The following is a 22,790-nucleotide window of genomic DNA, read 5'->3' as shown; positions in this document are numbered from 1 at the left end:
TATTCATAATTTTTATTTATCCAATAATTAAAATTGCCTTCTTTTGCATATTGGAGAACCATAATATATTCTTTTGTATCTGGATTTTGAGATATTCCATATATATTAAGAATATTACTTCTTTTATTTATTGAGTATTTTTTAACCTATTAAAATATATAAATAATAAAAATAATTATTTCACAATATTTAAATTAAAGAGAATATTTCTATTACAAATAATTTTAAAATAAATTCATACCTCATTTAAAAATTTATTGCTAATATTTTGTGAATTATGTAAACATTTTAAGGCAATTACTACATTTGGATTCCTTTTATATATTTTATTATCTGTATCATATTCTAATGGACCATTTTTCCAATTTGCAGAATATACTAAAGCAAAGCCACCTTTGCCTACTTCCTTAATATTATTAAACTGATTATATGGTATCCATTCAAATACTACACCACTATAATTATTTATTTTTAATTGCATTTCTTGAATAAGATCATCAATTTTTTCATTTCCACTAATCCAATTTGCCAAGTTTATAGTATAGCTTTGAATCAAAATATAGTCTCCTGTATCTGGATTTTGAGATATTCCATATAACACCTGAAATGATTTGTGTTTTGTAGGATATTTTTTAGCCTAAGTATAAATAAAAGAAATTTAAATATATTAATTAAAAAAAGTATTTAAATATTTGAAGAAATTAAATACCTCATTTATTAAAAAATCAATAGATTCTTGTGAATTATGTAAATATTTTAATGCAACTTTTTTATTTGAATCTCTTATATGATAGTTTGAAAATTCATATCTTTTGTATAATGGACCATCCTTCCATATTGCTGAATATACTGTTATAAGACCATTTTTATTAACTGTTTCTTTAATTTCATTAAACTGATTGTATGGTATCCATTCAAGCACTATATCATCATGGTTATGAATTTTTAATTGCCTTTCTTGAATGAAATTATCAATTTTTTCATTTCCACTTGCACAGACAAAAACTAAAATATAATCTCCTGTTTTTGGATTTTGAGATATTCCATATAATACTTTATAGTTTGTTGGATACTTTTTAACCTTAACATAAATAATAAAAGAGATTGTAAATATATTAATTAAAAAAAGTATTTAAATTGAAGAAATTAAATACCTCATTTATTAAAGAATCAATGGATTCTTGTGAATTATGTAAATATTTTAACATAACGTTTTTATTTGAATCTTTTGTATAACTTTCAAATTCATTATTGTAATATAATGGACCATCCTTCCATATTGCTGAATATACTGTTATAAGACTATTTTTATTAACTGTCTCTTTAATTTCATTAAACTGATTGTATGGTATCCATTCAAATACAATATCATCATAGTTATGAATTTTTAATTGCCTTTCTTGAATGAAATTATCAATTTTTTCATTTCCACTTGCCCAGACAAGAACTAAAATATAATCTCCTGTATCTGGATTTTGAGATATTCCATATAATACTTGAAATGCTTTATATCTTGTTGGATATTTTTTAGCCTAATAATAAAAAGAGATTGTAAATATATTAATTAAACAAAGTATTTGAATTTGAAGGAATTTCATACCTCATTTATTAAAGAATCAATATATTCTTGTGAATTATGCAAACATTTTAATGCAACTTTTTTATTTGAATCTCTTGTATAATCACTCCATTTATACATTTTGTGTAATGGACCATCCTTCCATATTGCTAAATATACTGTTATAAGACCATTTTTACCTGTCTCTTTAATTTCATTAAACTGATTATATGGTATCCATTCAAGCACTATATCATTATAGTTACTAATTTTTAATTGTCTTTCTTGAATGAAATCATCAATTTTTTCATTTCCACTGATCTGATTTGCCAAGTTTATACAACTATTTTGGACCAAAATATAATTTCCTGTATCAGGATTTTGAGATATTCCATATAATACTTGAAATGCACTATGATTTGTTGAGTATTTATTAGCCTAGTTATCAATAAAAAAAGTTGTAAATACATTAATTAAAAAAAAATATTTAAATATTTAAAGAAATTTCATACTTCATTTATTAAAAAATCAATGGATTCTTGTGAATTATTTAAACATTTTAAAGCAACTTCTTTATTTGAATTTCTTGTATAATTTCTATAGATATAATTATATTGCAATGGACCATCCTTACATATTGCTGAATATACTGTTATAAGACCATTTTTATTAACTGTCTCTTTAATTTCATTAAACTGATTGTATGGTATCCATTCAAGCACAATATCATCATGGTTATGAATTTTTAATTGCCTTTCTTGAATGAAATTATCAATTTTTTCATTTCCACTTGCCCAGACAAGAACTAAAATATAATTTCCTGTTTTTGGATTTTGAGATATTCCATATAATACTTTATAGTTTGTTGGATACTTTTTAACCTTATTAACATAAATAATAAAAGAGATTGTAAATATATTAATTAAAAAAAGTATTTAAATTGAAGAAATTAAATACCTCATTTATTAAAGAATCAATGGATTCTTGTGAATTATGTAAATATTTTAACATAACGTTTTTATTTGAATCTTTTGTATAACTTTCAAATTCATTATTGTAATATAATGGACCATCCTTCCATATTGCTGAATATACTGTTATAAGACTATTTTTATTAACTGTCTCTTTAATTTCATTAAACTGATTGTATGGTATCCATTCAAGTACAATATCATCATAGTTATGAATTTTTAATTGCCTTTCTTGAATGAAATTATCAATTTTTTCATTTCCACTTGCCCAGACAAGAACTAAAATATAATCTCCTGTATCTGGATTTTGAGATATTCCATATAATACTTGAAATGCTTTATATCTTGTTGGATATTTTTTAGCCTAAATAATAAAAGAGATTGTAAATATATTAATTAAACAAAGTATTTGAATTTGAAGGAATTTCATACCTCATTTATTAAAGAATCAATATATTCTTGTGAATTATGCAAACATTTTAATGCAACTTTTTTATTTGAATCTCTTGTATAATTACTCCATTTATACTTTTTGTGTAATGGACCATCCTTCCATATTGCTGAATATACTGTTATAAGACCATTTTTGTTAACTGTCTCTTTAATTTCATTAAACTGATTATATGGTATCCATTCAAGCACAATATCATCATAGTTATGAATTTTTAATTGCCTTTCTTGAATGAAATTATCAATTTTATCATTTCCACTTGTCCATATATCATAATAATTATTTCGAACTAAAATATAATCTCCTGTATCTGGATTTTGAGATATTCCATATAATACTTGAAATGCTTTGTATATTGTTGGATATTTTTTAGCCTAAATAAAATAAAAGAAATTGTAAATATATTAATTAAACAAAGTATTTGGATTTGAAGGAATTTCATACCTCATTTATTAAAGAATCAATATATTCTTGTGAATTATGCAAACATTTTAATGCAACTTTTTTATTTAAATCTCTTGTATAATTACTCCATTTATACTTTTTGTGTAATGGACCATCCTTCCATATTGCTGAATATACTGTTATAAGACCATTTTTATTAACTGTTTCTTTAATTTCATTAAACTGATTGTATGGTATCCATTCAAGCACTATATCATCATAGTTATTAATTTTTAATTTCCTTTTTTGAATGAAATCATCAATTTTTTCATTTCCACTGGTCCAATTAATTTCTAAATATTTCCGAATATTATTTTCTTTCGGAGGTATATTTTGGGAAGACATTGTTTTCAAAAGCTCAAAAATTTTTTCAAATAAAAATTTTATTTATATAACGATTGTAACGTACAAGTGACAGGTAACACAAAAATTTGCATAATTAATGGAGCTGCTTATTTAGATGTCGATCATTTCACTTGTAGATCTTGGTGACATCTCTATATCATCACGGATTTGCCGATCATTTGCCGATCATTTATTTTCAGTGAACCGTGGTTTGAACTGAGTTGACTCAACTCATGGTTCAGTTCGCTCGTACCCTGAACTGAACCGCTAAACCATGGTTCAGTTCAGGTTGATTCAGTTCGAACTGAACTGAACCGCTAAACCATGGTTCAGTTCAGGTTGACTCAGTTCGAACTGAACTGAACTGAACCGAACTACAGTTTTACTGAACCTATAAGTAAATCATGAAATTTTTATCTTTATAATAAATTTAAATTATTTATGCATTTAATACTTACTTTATTTATAAATGTTATGTTATACTTAACACCATATTGTTTTTAATTATACTATTGAATTCTTATTTACTAAAACAATGTATTTTTATTAGTGGTTTTCAATTTATTATTGAATAAATGTTTCTTTAATTCAAATATACATATGCTGATATATTCTTAATATTTATTTCTATTATTATAATAAGAATAATATGATCGTTGCTTCATCTAATTATATTATTAATTGCACATTTTTATTTTTCTGATATGAGATTTATAATGCATATTACATATATTTTGAGTTTTCCTTCTTTGTAATAAAATGCTTGATACTTTATGAGATCATAAATTATTTATTTTGTTGAATGCCATTTGTTTACCACGCCAAGATTACTGCACTTGTGGCATTATTCAATTATATTTTTTTATTATGATTTTAAAAGACCTAAATTGTAAATTTTTAATTTAAGTATTACATGATTTAATAACATAAATATTCTATAATGTCTGGCTTAAACCAAGCTTTTGAAATGAACCAGTTCAATTCAGTTCACTCAAGGTGTGAATCGAACTGAACTGGTCCAGTTCAGTTCAGTTCGAGTCATGATCATCCCTAGTCACATAAGAAAAGGTGTCATTAATGAAACACGTTAGCATTATTCCAAAAATGTGATATATATGAAATCGTACCGTAACTATACTAGGAAAATGGAAAGTTCTTCGTGCTGCATAACTCGCAAGTGCATGTTACGTAATCTACGTGTATTTAGCATATTTCAGGGGGTCAAATAGGTAGTGTTGCATAAATCATGATACATATCTAAAAAAAAGGAAGTAAAATTGTCGATTGTGAAAAGGAACAAAAATGAGAGTTAAACCAAATTTTGCATAGTCCTTCGCTAACGCTTCAGACAATAAATCGCTTACGAAGACAACCTAACGCTGACCGTTTGATCACATGTTCGTGCATAACTCTGCATACCTCTGGCCAAACTTTTGTAAGGCAAATGTCTTGTCGAGAAATCATCCGTCAGGAAAATCGTGCTGTAACCAAATAAATTGCTAGTTTTTTTTTCTTTAAAAAAAAGGCGATTGTTTTAATTTTATATAATGTTATTAATGTAAATATATAAAAGGGAATTTGATGGTTATGATAATATATAGTTTTTCCTTTTTTTAGTTTGAAAAAGTTTTTTTTAGTAAAAAAATCTTAAAATAAAGACGAATTCATTGAATTTTTTTTTATTTAATAATAAATAGTGAATAATAATAGATAATAATAATAAAATAAAAAAACGATTTTTTGAAAGGTAATTTGATATTTATTGTTTGATAATAGATTTTCTTTTTTTGGGTAAAAGAATTTTTTTTTTGTACATTGGGGGCTAGAACCGCTAAAATTCTCATTAGGAAGCAAATTTTGTGATAAAAAATCTGGTACAGAATATGAAGATGTAGTTTTAGAATGGGATTACAAAATTATGAAAGATTGAAATGAAAGATTTTTTTTAGAACATACGTAAAGTGAAAATGGATATTCATATGTTTGAGAGATTTACATCATCATATATAGTAACGATCATTCTGACGTCTCAGTCGTCTCACGTTGACAAATTTTTTTTTTTATTTTAAATAAATGTATCATCTTATTTAAATAAATTTAATTACTGATAAATTTTCCGATTATTTATAAGAAATTTAACTATTATACAAAATTTTGTATCGAAGTGAATAATTAATAAATAGTAGTTGAAAAATATATTGTAATAAATATGTGAAAACTATTCTCCTACTGTGCAGTTGCTACAGATTTGCAACTATTCAATAAACAGGATTGCTTTAAAACAAAAAAAAAGTTTAGAGTCGAATATTCTAATAATAACTAATCAATAATAATAATAATAATAATAATACTTTACCAAGTCGTTATCGCAAAAATAGTTAGTCATTAGTAATAATCAAAATAAAGTATTGTATCTGATTGGCTGTGTCAAGTAAGATAAACTGCATTTCTAAGCTAAAAGTAGTAGGAAATAATAATAATGAACGTGATAATCTATCTATTTAATCTAATAATAAAATAAAAGAGTTCACTATTCAAATAAATAATAGAGTTTCAATTTTTTTGCGATATAAATTACAACCTTAATAGTTCAAAAATAATGATCCAAATGTAAATTGCTGTTACTGTTATGAATTAACAATTATGAATTATAAATTCTGGAAATTAAACAAATCACATAATATGGCAAGAAGTGTGAGTTCAGCTCGAGTTGCAACTTGCAACACTTCATCGTAATGAGCTGGTGATTTGTCGGCCAAGATTGTAATATGCCAGAATTTTTAGATAGATTTCTTTGGTTTATCCGCTTAAGCCTCATTTTTTTAGATAGTAGGCATTTTTTTTGTGTACTCTATTTTTTTAGTAACCATAATGTTTGAAATATCCTAGTATTATAAGAGGATATCGTGAAAGATAATAATTATGATATAATCGTTCTATCAGTTTGTCAATTTATTTATTATCTATTTCTTTTTTTAGCCTTAATAACATTTTTTTTCCTCAAGAAAACTGCGTTATCATTTAAGGAGCACCTTTTAGGCCGCTTAGTGAAAGACTTTAATCTTTTTTAAAATAATTAGTGATTGTAACACATTATTTAAAGTGGACATTTAACTACTTTGAATATTAAGATGAGTTTTTTAATGGGTCATGAGAATTGTCATCCTCTGCAAAGGAATAGTTTCAATTGGATCCTAAGTCTTCCTATTCCTAAATCGATAAAAGATTAATGATCTATAAAAATGTAGTAGACGATTATCTTTAAAATATGAATAAAATCTAAAATTTGTAACGTTTAAATTACCTGTATAAATAAATTCTAAATTATGCAACCTTGGCACTACCTTGGCCAGTTTATTACATAACATTAAACAAATTCAAAAAAGCGAAATTTATATGACGAACCAGCATTACAATCCTGATGCGAAGCAACAGGGTTACAACTAATAAATAAAAAAATTTTGAAATAAAAAATATTAAATATAAACATGATATTCGTAATACAGTCAAACCTTTATATAACGATATGTCGGGACATATATGAAATTTTTAGAAAATATCGTTATATCAAAGTTATACCGATATTTATATGTCCTCACATATAGTGGGAAAATAAAATTTTATCGGTATATCAAGTTTTTAATAGTATATCGGTATATCGAATATCGGTATATCGAGGTTAGACTGTATTATTTAATACTTTAACAATATTCTGCTAATAATATAAATATTTTTATTAGTCAAATTTATTTCCTTAACAAATACGAATGAATAAAATATAGAGTGAAAGTAGTTACTGTATATAATAAATATAAAATATACATATTATTTCTTTTATTTAATATTTTTTTTTAAATATAATAATTTTTTCTATATTTTCAATTATTTAATTTTTAAAATTATTCAGTCAAGAATATTTTCATTCATTCTTATTTTATTAATTTTACATTATATATATTTTTTTTGTTTATAATTTTTTAGTTTCTTTTTTGAATATATTTTATAATTTATAATTTCGTTATTTAAATCTAATTAATATTTTTAAAATTATTAAATTTATTCTTTTATTTTTAAATTATTAACTATCTGCTATGTATTAATAATTTTTAAATATTTTTATTCTCTTCGAGTACTTTTAATAATATATATTTGCTTATACTATTTTAAAAAATACATTTATTATATTTTAATACTTCATTTAAAAAGATTTCACAAATTTTATATTTATCACAAATAACTTTTTAATTAAAATGGCAAATTTCCATAATAAAATTATTATCACTTTTATGTACTTTTATGTGATGTCCGTCATTTATAAACTTTTTATTTTTACTTAGTATACTGTTAATTAATTTTTGTATATTATAATAATATTACCCGTAATTTCTTATATATTTTATTATCAAATAGACTTTCATAAGTTCATTCATAAGTTTCTTCCGTTTTAATTTGATACTTTAAAAGTAATTCTTGGACGTTCCTTTCTATTCTTTTTTAAATCTGAACTGAATAAGATGATTCCATCTTTTTTTTCAAACCAAATTAAAAAGCAATGGAAATAAAAGCCATATAATAAATAATAAAATATCGATTTTAGATGATTTCTCACTAATTAACCCTTTTGAAACTGAAATTTTATTGGGAAAACTGAGTTTAATTAAAATTTACAAACATATCATGTCACTAATTATAATAGGATAACTGGCTATTCACATTTTATAGTCCTAACTACCATTTAAACATAAACTCTTGATATTAAGAAATTTACTAGGAAATATTCCATAAATTATGTAGGTTAGGCAAAATTTCGTCAGTTCTGAAGGCTAAGCACCATTATGATAGAACCAAAAGGTCCTAATCTAAAATCGTATTTCTACATTCATTACAAATTTACAATATGACCATAGTTCATCCCCTCTGTATGCACACATTGTACATCTACCATCAAACGTAAATCTATTAATAACACTTTGAGCCTGTTCAAAAAGGAAAGATAAGGGCCTCCAAGATTCCCAAAGAATCACGTATTCTTTACCTACATGAACATTCTATATGAAAACAATGGGCATAAATCATACGTCTACAAATATACAATGTGAGTGTTAGGACCAGCCTAAGCAAGCATTTTGCGAAGCTAAAGTGGGTGACTCTGCAACACCATATAGTTTTCTATAAAGTGACCATACAGACAGTGGTTGTATGATATACTTGTAGTGATCATACATATGGTAGTGACCAAAGTGGTATACCTAGGCCACCCTTATACTCATGACCACCTTATCGCAACTACGAAATAACGGAGATTAGGTAACCTTTGTCTCTACATCCAAACCTACTCACCTATGATGATGGTTACTTTTGATCTCGCTTCTTAAAGCTTGTCTACGTAATTTACTGGCATTATTGTTGCGATTTTTCCTCTTTTTTGCCATACCATTTTTTTCCACTTATTACAAACATTCTATATAAAAGCAATGGGCATAAATCATACGTCTACAAATATACAATGTGAGTGTTTAGGACCAGCCTAAGTAAGCATTTTGCGAAGCTAAAGTGGGTGATTCTGCAGCACCATATAGTTTCTATGAAGTGACCATACAGACAGTGGTTGTATGGTATACTTGTAGTGACCATACATACGGTAGTGACCAAAGTGGTATACCTCAACCACCCTTATGCTCATGACCACCTTATCGCATCAACATCCAAACCTACTCACCTGCGATGATGGTCACTTCTACGTAAATAACTGGCATTATTGTTGCAACTTTTCCTCTTTTTTACCCTCACTATTTTTTCCACTTGTAATTTAGTGAAAACATAATAAATTAATAAAGTGAACAAATCGATTTATAACATATGTAATATACAATTACTATTTGTTGTTGACTTAGCAAGTCTTTTAAAAAACTTGTTGTCACCTGATCACCACGTTGAGGTGCAGCAACATTGATCAGGGGGAGGGGAAGGGGAAGGGGGAAATGAGAGGGAAAGGGGAAAAATGAAAGGGAAAGGGGGAAAACGAAAGGGGAAAGCGAAAGGGAAAGGGAAAATGAGAGGGAAAGGGGAAAACGAGAGGGAAAGGGGAAAATGAAATCATTAGAGTAGCGGATGTTTCAAGGGAGGAATAAAGCATGAAATATGCCTGCCCGACCCTAGACGCTTTTACGTAGTAAAAGTAATGGCAGTTCCTTCCCGCTATCCTATACTAACTATTGCTAACTTCGTTATTGATAATACTACTGTTACTACTCGCAAAACTAACTACCCTTTTTCCCTCCCTTTCTATCCATGGAATTATTTTATTCATCGTAGTCTTTCTTGGATTCGTTCTGTGATGGTAGAAACTGGCTAATGTACCAGGACTTAGTCCGATCTCATCGGATAATATATTGTACATTCGACCAAATACATTTCTGTTTCGTCGTTATATTCGGAACGTTTGCCTGTAGTTGAACGACTTGCAGAAGAGAATCGGTTTGATCCTACTAGATGAAATGAGGCGCAGGTTACTATGAAAGACACGTGCAATGAATCACATGCGCATTATTGCGGACTGCGGACTGTGACGTGTATGCTTCTTAGTTCTTACCTTGCGACATTGCGTCATTCTTCCATTCGATTTCTGTGCGCATTCTTTGGAGTTCATTATTTAATGCTAGAACTGTTCTTTCAAGTTCTTTATTTGTCCCAGGCTGATAGTTACGAAAAAAGAATAATGCCCCCCCTATAAAAAAAGTAAATACGTTTTTTATAATGAAAGGTACGTTTTGTATACTGAGAGATACGTCTAGATACGTCTAAATACGTTTTGAGATACGGAAAAATGCACAATTCCGTATCTTGCAAGACACGTTTTGTATACGGAGACACTGAAAAAACGTATCATGTGAGATGCGGAATTGTGCATTTTTCCGTATCTCAAAACGTATCCAGACGTATCTAGACGTATCTAGACGTATCTCTCAGTATACAAAACGTATCTTTCAGTATAAAAACGTATCTACTTTTTTTATAGGGCCCTGCTATAACTGCGTATGATGCTACGTTTCCCGACCGAAGGAAAAAAGCATTTTAGAGCATATCCATTGTTAAGATGCCTCTGGTATGCATCTCACGTAATGCAACGACGGAAATGAAGAGTGAAATCAAAAAAATGTCACGTCTGTTCATGTTATTTGTAGTTTATAAATTGTTTTAAAAAGCAGTATACAGGTTTATTTGGAACTTTTTAGATAGTAACAGTTAAAGGCCTTTATCTGTTGAAGGCAAGACCCTTTTATACTTTAACAGCGATTTTCGCGCAGTATTAATAATGAAATATTGACGCAACCAAATCCCAAATCGGTATTAATTAAAGTATATGTGTAATTTGGCAACAGATACGCAAACTATTATTCCATGGTGGATTATTAATGAGATGAACATAAATAATGCCTATTTTCATTGCTAACACGGCCAATCGATGCGGTAGATGGGTTACCTCGATCGCCTTATAATGCAATGGTCGATCGACGGTATCACTTACCCCTTCAGGTGCTCTAATGGGGAACATTCTAGATTCGCAAATCAGGGGTATAACAAACATTGACTCATGGTCTAGCTGCGATACGCAACATTTATGCCAGAACTTTCGAATAAAAATATAACTAAGCAAGGAACGGTTAAATTTTGACCGTCTTGGCAGGGCTTATTAATAGACTGATGCGCAAAATATATGTCAGTAAAAGAAAGCAACGTGACAGGGACTTTGTAACTGACTGCTGCGGTTAGTCACATGGACGAGCAATAGATTATATGCATAAATGGAGGTATGGCAAAGCTTTATTTATTCGTAACATAGCCTATACTGCACATTTCAGGTGTTATGCTTGTACCAAGATTCCTTCTGATTGAGCGTTGACCTTCGACCGAAGGTCGGGCCATTCGATTCAATAAGTTCGTCGGAAAAGTCGTCAACTGTAAAACAAGGCCTTATTCATACTGCGGGAATTTTAACCGAATTGCACTGCGGGATGGCAGTGACGCAAGCAAACTATGGTTAGTTACGTGGACAGCATCGCTCGCGACATTTATCAAGTACTCGTTAAGAACAGAGGTTCAACTAGAACCGGGTATAATAATGCTTTATTTAATAAAATAAATAGTTGTCGGGCGCCGGCCTATAGCATACAAAAAATGTGAATATACCGAAGATCGATACTACGCCACAGGTGACGCAAAATAATCTTAAAGGTTCATATCATTGGATAATTCTTCATCTTCTTCATCCTCATCCCCATTGTCATCAACAAATTCCTCTTCTTCAAACGGGGTTATGTCTCCAGAATTGTAGGAGACATGCAGGTGCGCATTATCTTTATGGACATCAGATTCTTGATGGCTTTTTAAGGAGTTATAACCCTTATCACATGCTACGCACCAGCCTAAATAATGGAGAATTTACATTTTAAAATTAGAGGGAAAGTAGCAAAAAACTTCACTAATCGCGAATACCTTGAGCAATAACATGAATAACTCCTGTACTAAATTGATTACTGAATTTTTTTCCGATCCGATCCCAACTAGAAAGTCTCTCTACGTTGTCACCCAAAACTCTCTCAACGGCATTAGGTGATAAATTCTCTTGGAGTTCGGTGATTTTTTCATCACTAATATCGACATCATCCACTCTCCATATCAAAATGTCGAAGGGATCATAATCTGCATAGGTGTTGGTATACATTCCCTCAATACGATGCTTAAGGGCAGAAACCAATTCGTCTTTTCCAATATCAATACTGAAAATCCCTTCAGACCCTCTTTCTTTAGCGATACAGTTAAGAGTAATTTCGGTCGTTTCTTCGGTCGTTTCTTCGTACATGTCTAAACCCATCCCTGAAGCTAGTGTGTAGTCATATTTATATTTCAATTTTCAAAACACCCCTTTCCCACGACAAACCTGTTAATGTTTCACGACACTGCGGTTAATAACTCTCGTCTCACAGTTATAGGGGAAATTATAACCTTTTTGGCATGGCAATTTCCACGCAAGACGCAAAAGTTGTAGATCTCGGAATTGCGGAGGTTCCACGCATCCACAAAATGTAATTTTTATTACTAATGCTGAAAAACATTTTTGAAAAAAGGCTAAGACGGTCGTACTGTAATATATATGGAATCAATAGTATACGTAAGCCAGCATCGCACAGAACTAACGATGTTGGTAAGGAATATCTGATGTGATCGTCCCGGACTAGCTGGATCGGGAATGTGTACGAACTATCCTTACTACTGCGGCTGCGGTATGATTCTAAAAAATGACGAAAGCAAGTGCTGCGGTGCATACGATTCATTTACACTATCCTAGTCTATACTGCGCATTCCAGCTCCGAAGTAGCAGGTATTGTACCGAGATTACTTCTAGTCTCTCCAGTCGAGACTCCCTGCGAAAGCGTCTACTTTATAATCATCATCACCTGGCTCGTCATCATCATCTGGCTCGTCATATTCAACAGTCTCAGCATCAGCGATTTTCAAAGTCACATGACTCTGATCGTTTCCTCGGGAAACGGTTTTCATGGAAATGGGTTTCGAAGTCGCTTGACGCGAAATGTCTATAACATTTTGAATTTGTGCGTTGGTTAATTCGGAAATCTCATTTGCACTGCAAGTGACATACTTAATCTTATCAATTCCTACTCCGTTTTCTCCAAACAATTTGCAAATTTTTTTGGCTCTAAGTGTCTTAATTCGTAAGGAAACTGGCGTAACACCAGCTAGATGTTCTAACATTTCCTTATATATTTGTGTCCTTGCGGTTTTATCAACAGCTCCTGTCTCACGACAAATTTCAGCAACTTTATTTTCGAAATTACCTGAATAATGAACCCAGGATAAAATCTCTTCATGTCCAGCCCGTACTGCTTTTCGAAACAAATGGATTAAATTTTGTGTTGTGGTTTGATCACACGCTTCGTTAGAAGATGAATGTTGTTCATTGGACGGAACAATAACACAACTCTGTAAATCACGTATTAGATCAAGTTCTACATTCTGATTTTTAGTAAGCTCTATCTCATCAGAATCGTCAGTGGCAGAGCAAACAGGCTTACAGTCCTGGTCATAAGTATCTGTACGCTAATATTTTCCGAAGTCATGTGATAACCTACCTTAAAAATTTCCAGGATTGAAAATCAATACTAATCTTAATCACATACAAAATTAGAGGTCCGTACAATATATAAATCAAAAGTTAGATGATCGGGCAAATTTTGTTTTATAAAAAATTTATCACCTTTTACATGAATATTTTCATTCCTTCATTATTTCATGCCCTAACCTTTTAGTATATATATATTTTTTTGATATATTAATAATTTTTAAGTGTCATTACACATTTTTCTAGAATTTTTAACAGATTAGATACATAGCCAGGGAATTTCAATTATACCATAATCTCCCTTTTATTTTTCCACAATTTTTGAATGGTATTAATTTTATGAAGTATTTATTCTAAGTTTTTTTTGTCAAAAATCTCATATGAATAAGCCATGAGATCCCTTTTATAGATACTATGCATAAAATGGGTATTAAGGTTCTGCTGAAAGCAAATTGGTTTGCTAAATTCCAAAGCAAAAAAATGATCATAAAAATGGATTTTTTGCAAATAACATGATTTTTTTTATTATTTAAGTCTTTATTTTAATGGTATTTTTGGCTCAATAAGTGGCCATAATTTTAATTATAATAAATATAAGTAACTATTTTTTCAAAATTTTACTTTAGTTCAATTAAATATTTACGCACAAAAATTTATTTTGGATAATTTATTAGGAAAGATCGACATTTTGCAGCTAAAATTCATCGATCATCTAACTTTTGATTTATATATTGTACGGACCTCTAATTTTGTATGTGATCAAGATTAGTATTGATTTTCAATCCTGGAAATTTTTAGAATAGGTTATCACATGACTTCAAAAAATATTGGCGTACAGATACCTATGACCAGGCCTGTAACTTGCTCCAGACCGTGAGGACTTGAAACATCGTTTCCCGAGGAAACGGTTTTTGTACTACCTTGCCTAAGCGGCTGTTCTTCTTCGGAGTTAGAGGGTGCATCATCAGGTTGCCTCTGAAGGGATGCTGATTCATCTATTTCCAGTGATAGAGTTCCGAACAGGTTGACCAAATTCAGGTAACCTGACAGGTTGACCTGAATTTTTCAGGTCAGGTTTAGCAATTGCAATTCAGCATCAGTTCAGGTTGTAAGATCAATATAACCTGAATGACCTGTTGACCTGAAACTATGATTTTATATAATAAGTGAGTTATGGTATTATAATTCACTTTTTATATTGATTTTATATAATAAAAGTGAATTGCGATATCAGAATTCACTTTTTTTATATCAATTTTATATATAAAAAGTGAATTGCGGTATCAGAATTCACTTTTTTATATAAAATACTGAATCGCAATATTTCAAAAAAAATGTTTTGCACCATTTTTTTTGATATTTTTAATATAAATCCTGAAAATTTTCAGGTTTCAGTTCAGGTCAGGTCAAATAGATAACCTGATATGACCTGACCTGACCTGACCCATTTGGAACTCTAGGCATCCGTGGCATTTAATGATGATTTGAGACTACCTCTATGGGATCGTTACTACAGGTAAGATTTTTTCTTGGCAAAAATAATCGACATGAACAACTGTTCACACGCGCTGATTTTTTGTCTGTGTACTAACTCATGCCTTTCTCTATTCTAGCCTCGGACTGGTACTTTATATATGCTGGGAAGAATCTATTGCTCAAACCCTGACTAGTATCGTCCTTATCAAGGATATTTTAGATAATGACACAAAACTTTGTCAAGGGTGAAGAGAGCTAGGATGAAAAAATATATTAAGGAATAATCTTCCTTATAAATTAGCATAGAAACGGATTCCCTAGGGAATCAGCATCATGTATCCTGGGCAAAGTCCCGATCTTTGTATTTATTTTTTGTCTCTGCATCAATAAAAATTTTATTTTCTTGACAAACGTGATCGACATGAAGAATTCATCACGTACACATGATTTTTTTATTATTTATTTTGAATATTTGTAGTGTGTAAATTTATCAAACATGTTATTGGAGCTTGAATTATTGAGACAGCAGATTGTTGATTGAACTTAGAAGAAAGAAGGTTACCGAGGTTGGGGCTTAGAACGCGAAATTGAGACAGATTATTGAGGAGAATGCCAAGCGTGATGCTAGAGTCAAGGAACTAGAGAAGAAAATACAGAGCTTAAGAGCAGAGTTGCTGGTAATGATCAGGGTTCCTTGGCATTGGATGAGCAATCACAGAACGTTAAGGAAGTGATAGCAGAGGTAATTGTGGTATCAGCTGTTAATACTGTATATCCAACTCAGTAGTAACTGACTAGCTTAATAATTCCAACACCAAGATGTAAAGACGGATGCCTTCTTGGATAAGGTACATAAGAAAAGAGTTAGCGATAAGATTAGACAGAGGAAACGAGAAAAAAGCAGCGAGATCAGGAGGCACTCGTAATTTTAGACTTGACTAGGTCTGGGGATATAGAGTCAGTATCTAACAAAGCACCTTTTGACTGTGCACCATCAGAGCAACACCAAGTTAACTCATCTAAATTAATACTTCATTTAATATTTTGGACTTAAAATAATTTTTTTCAATTATTTTCAAATTGAGAGAGTTTCCCCCTCTATTATTATTGGCATTATTGGTGCTATATTGGCATTTCTACAAATTAATTGAGTTTTGTAGCTTGTAGAATTTTTGGTATATGTGTAAATGCAGCTTTTGTAGAAAGACTTTGGGATTTTTAAAACAAAACGGCGTAATAGATTAATGGTATATTTATCTTCATATTTTATTAAACATATATTTATAATTTATTCTAACATTAATTTTTTTAATATATAGTCATCTAAAGTTCTTCAAATGAGCAAATTAAGAGCTGAAATTACATATGGCCATCATCTTCATAATAATCCAACATCTATTGAACCTACGTTAGATATTAATGATGCAAATGAAACTGATATTAATCAAATCTCAATAATATAAATGGTTCGGAAAATGTTAGAAATGATGATCCAGCTGCTAATTTAGAAACTAATTCTGGGCCAATAGGAGATGATTCAGATGATGAAATCACTGAACCCCGGCTAGAAAATGATTTTGGTGAATATCTTCAAGGACCAACAGGTGATGTTACTCATCCCGCTAATGATGAAGTAAACTTGCCGTTCTAATAATTGATGTAAATTTAATTGTACCTCCGAAGTTAATTCTGCAGAATAAATAAATGGCTGTTCTAATATAAACTATATTTATTTTGTATTAAATCGTAAAATAGGATAATCATGTGACTTACATATAATGTCCGTGATAATGTCCGTGTCCCATGACCAACACTGGACTCATTATACAGTAAGCAATATTTCTTGGAAATAGTAACCAATTTCACCATACATTAAAATCAAAGATGTTGTAAGCCTGTAATAAATTACGTTGCCACCTTAGGCTTAACAAAATAAATTAACAATAATAAATATATCCCAAATAATTATTAAAATAAATCCCCAAATTCGTATCCTGAATTTTCACAAACTCCAAATTTACCCCTATTTATATTAAATTCAAATAATACTTTCTCCAAGAAACACCCTGCGCCTCTTATATCCTTTTAGAGTCGAAACCTGAAAATTTTAGATTTTTCACATCTTATGCTCAATCGAACCGCACACTTCAGTACTTAACATTTTTCATGTTTTTGAAATTTCGAATTTGTCTCGCTTTTGATCTTCAAATCTCCTTCTTAAATTATAAGTATCCTAATTATAGTTCTCTTCCTAAATGATCTACAATTCAAATCACATGTTTTCTAGTTTAACGGACGTTACATTTGTAACGTCATACAATTTTAAACTACTAAATATAATACTGCGCCCTATAATTAATAAATTTACTAGGTATATCACGGCATTACAATGTGGAACCAAACTTCGTGAATATCACTTCTTTCGAAAGAATTCATTGATAGTTTGTTATAATCACAACAAATATACCAATGTACACGTAGACTATATCTATTTTTTTCATAAAAATAAATAATTAATATATGCAATCTTTGAATTTTCAAACTTTTCTGTTTTGTTTTAAAATGTCAACATTATAATAGACATTAGTTAGAATGTACTGCAAAAAACAGGGAGAGGTAACAATACGCGATGCTTGCACAGATCTTTTTCGAAAAAAATCGAACTTATATTTCCCATCCAAGTGCAAGAATGATTAGCATTTTCGCTATTAAGCATATATATGCAATATTAACGTAATGTAACGTAACGTAACATTTGGCATCTTATTCTGCTCTCCTAATAAGGTATTTATCAATGATTTTTTTCTTGGCTAAATTTGATATTCACTAGCCAACTTTGAATTCTTTGAATATTGCTATACAATAATTTCTAATAGTAACTATTATAAACCACGAATGAATCACATGCTAAAAATGCTAAAAATAGGATCAAAGATTATAATGAGACTTTTTAGTATGAACATACATTACGTACAACACAACTCTGAATCAAAGTTTTTTTCAAGAACGTTGTTAATTGTAATACATAGAACTTAAATTAATTGCCTCTATATAATGTCACAATATTCTCCTGAAAAGTTCTCTAAACTTACTTTATATTCATAAGATTTTCTCATAGTAAATATGAGTGACGATATAGAGGCCCAAGAATATAACGTTCATGAAAACATTCTTGATAGTTTAATTAGTCGCAGTCGCAAAATTGAGTCAATCAAAAGTTTGGAAAAATGCAATGGCGCCGATGAAATAATTCAGCTTGATAAGTTGGTACATGACTTAGTTAATTCCAAAGTTGAGAATTTACCATGCTATGGTTCTTTAACAAAACTAAAAGAACTTATTAAACTGGAAGATGAAAAGTTAATTTCAGAGTTTTTTGATTATTGTGCGAAGTTATGCATTGAAGAAGAAAAGCTCGAACTCATGAGCGTAGTTACTATTTTACTTCAAGACTTTATCAGTATTCCCCTTTACAAGAGTCCAGTTTCCAGACTTATAAAACGTCTAACTTACGTTAAGGTTCCATCAAAATGGTGTGAAAAAGTCGAATTCATATCAAAAAATGAAAATCTTTATGGTTACAAGACTCATAATGATGTTCATAATCCCGAGCTATCCATAATTGACAGGTTTGTTTTTAACTCCCTTTCGCTTTCTTTATATTGCGCACTAATTGTGGTTCGTATAACGAATAAGGTTTCAGACAATCCCCCAACACTATACCACATTATGTTATTCGCCACTTCCTGGCCTATTCAGTTACCCAGAAGACTCTAGTGTGCTCAACATCTTATTTCCACATAAAATAAGTCCCTTCGCAAAATTCATAATCACTTATTCCGATGAAGTATTTCAACCTAATAATGCTTCCTCTGAAATAATTGATTCTCCACTTTTTTATGCTATTATCAAGTTCAAGTGGCGTTCCTTTGCGTGTTATCGAATCTTTATTCAGTTTTCTCTCTATCTTGCTTTTTTTGCCTTTTTTACTGCATCGATTATCACTAACTATATGTCACTACATACTATAAGTGCCATCATGGGAACAATTCGATCACTCCACGACATCCGATATGTTATTATAATGTATATAAACGGCAGATCATTTACCCCTGTAACGTTTTTTATGCTCGCAAAAACTATCCTTCCTACTATTACTATATTCATGGGGATTTTTGAAGTTAATCATGGATTACTCATTTATTTCCGATCTATAACAATATTGTTCTTATGGCTTAGTGTAATCGCGATTTTAATAACCTTCAAGGAGATCGGAATTATTACCATTGGTAAGCATTTCTCAAAAGCTGTCTACCTAATAATTTGATAATAACCTATTAACCTTTTTAATATGCAGTCATTGCACATATTTGCAGAAAGATCTTGTGGTTATTTGTCTTTTTAGCCTTAATTGTATTAGCAGCCTCTCATGCAACAGTGACCTATTCCAATATGATGCTTGATTATGATAAAACTAGTTTAACTGATGAGACTCGTACAAAGTTTCAAGATCTTACTCAATATTATAATTCACTCAATGCTTACTGGTCGGCATTTCTAAGTGACTATGGTTCGTGGCCAGGAGATGATCTCTCTACATCTATCTTCAAGGTTGCATACTCATTCTTTACAACTGTCATAATCTTGAACCTTATGAGTACGTACTATCTATTCTTTCGCACTTAACGCCGGGTTTCTTTTCTAACGTTCTTTTTCTTCTTTTCTTCAATAGTTGCACTTGTAAATAATATTTATTCAGAAGTACTTAATCGTGCATACACTGAATGGTCCGTGGTACGGGCACAATATATCGTATTTACTGAACTTGCTTTAATGACTCCGTCCGAACGTCAAAATAAGTATGTACAAATTAATTTGCTAATAAACATATTTTAGAATACAATTCAAGAAATGTTTTGAACCGATATTCATTAATTGCTTTATTCACAATTACAGGGATTATTTTCCTTGGACTATATTTTATGAAGTCTTCACGGAAGAAGTTGAACGTTGGCATAAAAAGCTCGAAGAAGATAATGTTTCAATTTCACGAAATAAAATTCAGTTGTTAAATGAGATGGCAGATAAAATGAAAGACGAAATAATCAAAATGGAAGATGATGATGTTATCAAAACAACGATGATAGATAAATTAAATGAATTAAAGCAACTCTTCTCTAAAAAGTAGACGTTTTCACTTACTTGGGAACTTTTATGTATTAAATACATTACCGCATAATACTGCCTAAAATATTCAAAATACTCGTCAAATATATCGAAATATACTGATATCTCTCTTTAATTGTATATTATTGTACGGATTATGCTAATCATGCTTTACTTGCTTTACTTGGAGTTATTTATTAATAAACTTCTTTAGAATTTTTATAATATATATTGGAATTTTAAGCAATATTGTACACAAATATAGGTATATCAAAGTATCGGTACATTATGGAAATTTTACAGTCAACTCTGAATTTGATATAACGAATTTCACAATACAACGAATCTTTAGCGTAGTACCAATTTTAACCTATGTGTCATATGGTAACAAATGCCTAGCTTTCGATCATATAATCCAACAAAGTTCGCAAAAAAATTCTGACTTATCACGGATAACCAACTTTGCGAAGTGATAAGAAAATTCTTGATCAATTGTACGATGATGTAATTCCCTAAGCCACATATTCAATCAAAATAAAAAAACTTTTCAATTTATTATTTTTTTTTCTAAATTGCATTGACATAAGGCTAACTACAAGTAAACAACCATTCCCGCTACCAGCAAGCAATCAGCAATGGTAACATAGTTGAAATGTTGAATCAACAAATAAACACTTGCCTTAAATTTTTTTTTATTCACGTAACTCAAGAATTAAATTTATTAAATCTTTGCAGATCCATTTTGCCAAGAAAAATACGGAAGCAGTCATCGTTACCAAAAAATGCATCAGTTGGAGACTGCTCGAAAAGCACAATTTTTTCTCGAGAATTCAAAATCCAGAAAGCTATGTGGCACAGTAACACGTGATTAGTTTGTGACACAGTCTCCTCACGTGACTTTTAATATTTTTAGTGGTGGACTGGAGGCCAGGTTCTTAGAAATTCTCTATATATTTCGTGAATTGTGAATTAAGATGTACAGAGAACTTTTTCTCTTAACTATACCTATTCGGAATATATTAGTAGATTTAGTATTCGAAAGCAAGACTTACAACTTTAAACAGATAGTGGGAATGAAAGAAGAATTTATCAAAAACAAATAATTAATTTGATCACATCAATATAATACGAAAATATGAATATTCTTAGTGTTCATTATTTAAACTCATGAAGATTATATTTTGCAATCAAATATTCATACTTTGGGAGACGATGATGGTGCAAAAGATCGGCAAAAAAGCTTTTGCTCATATGTAAAGTGAAAACCAGTATTAAAAATCTACTTTTTAGCCTTAAGTAAACTTGTAGAACAGGCTAAGATACGTTTATTTTATGATTTTCAAGTTTATATTAAACTTGATTTATAAAAAAAATCATATTATATTGAATCACGTGATTTGCCGCTTTAGACGATCCAGTCGATCCATTATTGGCAATTTAATGCAATTACTGAAGGGAAATTTGGTAATGGTATCTAATAAATTGAATAGTAAGTATTACCGTTTACATTATATAATTACAATGAATGGAATAAGTTACCTGCAATATATAAGCGCGCACATCTTTCGCAATTGCATTTTTTGTTTTAATATTATTAATAATTGGTTGAATGACCTCATATATATTAATTTTAGGTTGTTCAATCGATAGTATTGATCTGACAATACAGCCTAAAACAGGAAGGATTATACCGAAGAGCAGGTTTCAACAGACATAGCAACAATGGGTTCCTGATAATTTAATGTATCAATTAGCCTTTTAATTTGGCAACATCTTCAAACGAAAGGTATTATTATAATTATACAGTAAATAGACAATTTTAATTTAATACATAAAAAGCTAATAATACTACTGTAATACATATTAACAGTTAATAATACTTTTTTTTTACTATATCGATCTTCTGTATCTTCTAGGGGTGCAGACTTTTTCTTTTTTTAGTTACGTCACTCATTAAGTTAATGGCATCATTTTTTTGTGTGCCAGGTTCGTGACGCAGCCAGCAGATTGTGATGCAACGAAAATCATAAAGAGAAAATTTTTTTTAATAACATATAACTTCATAAATTACTAGATAGTTGTAATTTTGGCTGCTCTTCAAGTTTACTTAGAGCGACAAAGGCGATTTTGAATATCATTATTGACTTATTTAATAAAAATTTTTCTTTCACGAAATCCATTTTTGGAAACGATCGACAAAGACGGTAGAATCAATCATTTATATGTAAAGTCGAAATC

General features: G+C 30.0%; 5 protein-coding genes across 5 annotated transcripts; 2 read left to right on the top strand and 3 right to left on the bottom strand.

The window, feature by feature from the left end:
- Positions 1–16: 16 nt before the first annotated feature.
- OCT59_009704 (uncharacterized protein) lies at positions 17–3,769 on the bottom strand (the record flags this gene model as incomplete). The annotated part of the gene is made up of 9 exons (XM_066132534.1): positions 17–79; positions 242–637; positions 710–1,081; positions 1,155–1,532; positions 1,601–1,996; positions 2,071–2,439; positions 2,516–2,893; positions 2,962–3,354; positions 3,425–3,769. 9 exons carry the CDS (start codon positions 3,767–3,769, stop codon positions 17–19), a joined length of 3,090 nt encoding a protein of 1,029 aa, XP_066000170.1.
- Positions 3,770–11,841: 8,072 nt separating this feature from the next.
- OCT59_009703 (uncharacterized protein) lies at positions 11,842–12,644 on the bottom strand (the record flags this gene model as incomplete). The annotated part of the gene is made up of 2 exons (XM_025319171.2): positions 11,842–12,195; positions 12,266–12,644. The coding sequence occupies 2 exons, from the start codon at positions 12,642–12,644 to the stop codon at positions 11,999–12,001; spliced, it is 576 nt and encodes a 191-aa protein (XP_025174441.2). The 3' UTR covers positions 11,842–11,998.
- Positions 12,645–13,171: 527 nt separating this feature from the next.
- Positions 13,172–13,543, bottom strand: OCT59_009702 (uncharacterized protein; the record flags this gene model as incomplete). The annotated part of the gene is made up of 1 exon (XM_025326785.2): positions 13,172–13,543. The coding sequence occupies one exon, from the start codon at positions 13,541–13,543 to the stop codon at positions 13,172–13,174; it is 372 nt and encodes a 123-aa protein (XP_025174440.2).
- A 3,087-nt stretch (positions 13,544–16,630) lies between these two features.
- Positions 16,631–17,037, top strand: OCT59_009701 (uncharacterized protein; the record flags this gene model as incomplete). The annotated part of the gene is made up of 3 exons (XM_066132533.1): positions 16,631–16,633; positions 16,706–16,794; positions 16,869–17,037. 3 exons carry the CDS (start codon positions 16,631–16,633, stop codon positions 17,035–17,037), a joined length of 261 nt encoding a protein of 86 aa, XP_066000169.1.
- A 1,472-nt stretch (positions 17,038–18,509) lies between these two features.
- On the top strand, positions 18,510–20,574 carry OCT59_009700 (uncharacterized protein; the record flags this gene model as incomplete). The annotated part of the gene is made up of 4 exons (XM_066132531.1): positions 18,510–19,015; positions 19,865–20,043; positions 20,119–20,245; positions 20,343–20,574. 4 exons carry the CDS (start codon positions 18,510–18,512, stop codon positions 20,572–20,574), a joined length of 1,044 nt encoding a protein of 347 aa, XP_066000168.1.
- Positions 20,575–22,790: the final 2,216 nt, after the last annotated feature.

The sequence above is a fragment of the Rhizophagus irregularis genome, chromosome 18, assembly GCF_026210795.1.
Source record: "Rhizophagus irregularis chromosome 18, complete sequence".
NCBI lineage: Eukaryota > Fungi > Glomeromycota > Glomeromycetes > Glomerales > Glomeraceae > Rhizophagus > Rhizophagus irregularis.
The sequence above is the reverse complement of the archived record's forward strand: the minus strand, read 5'-3'. Positions and strand labels throughout refer to the sequence as shown.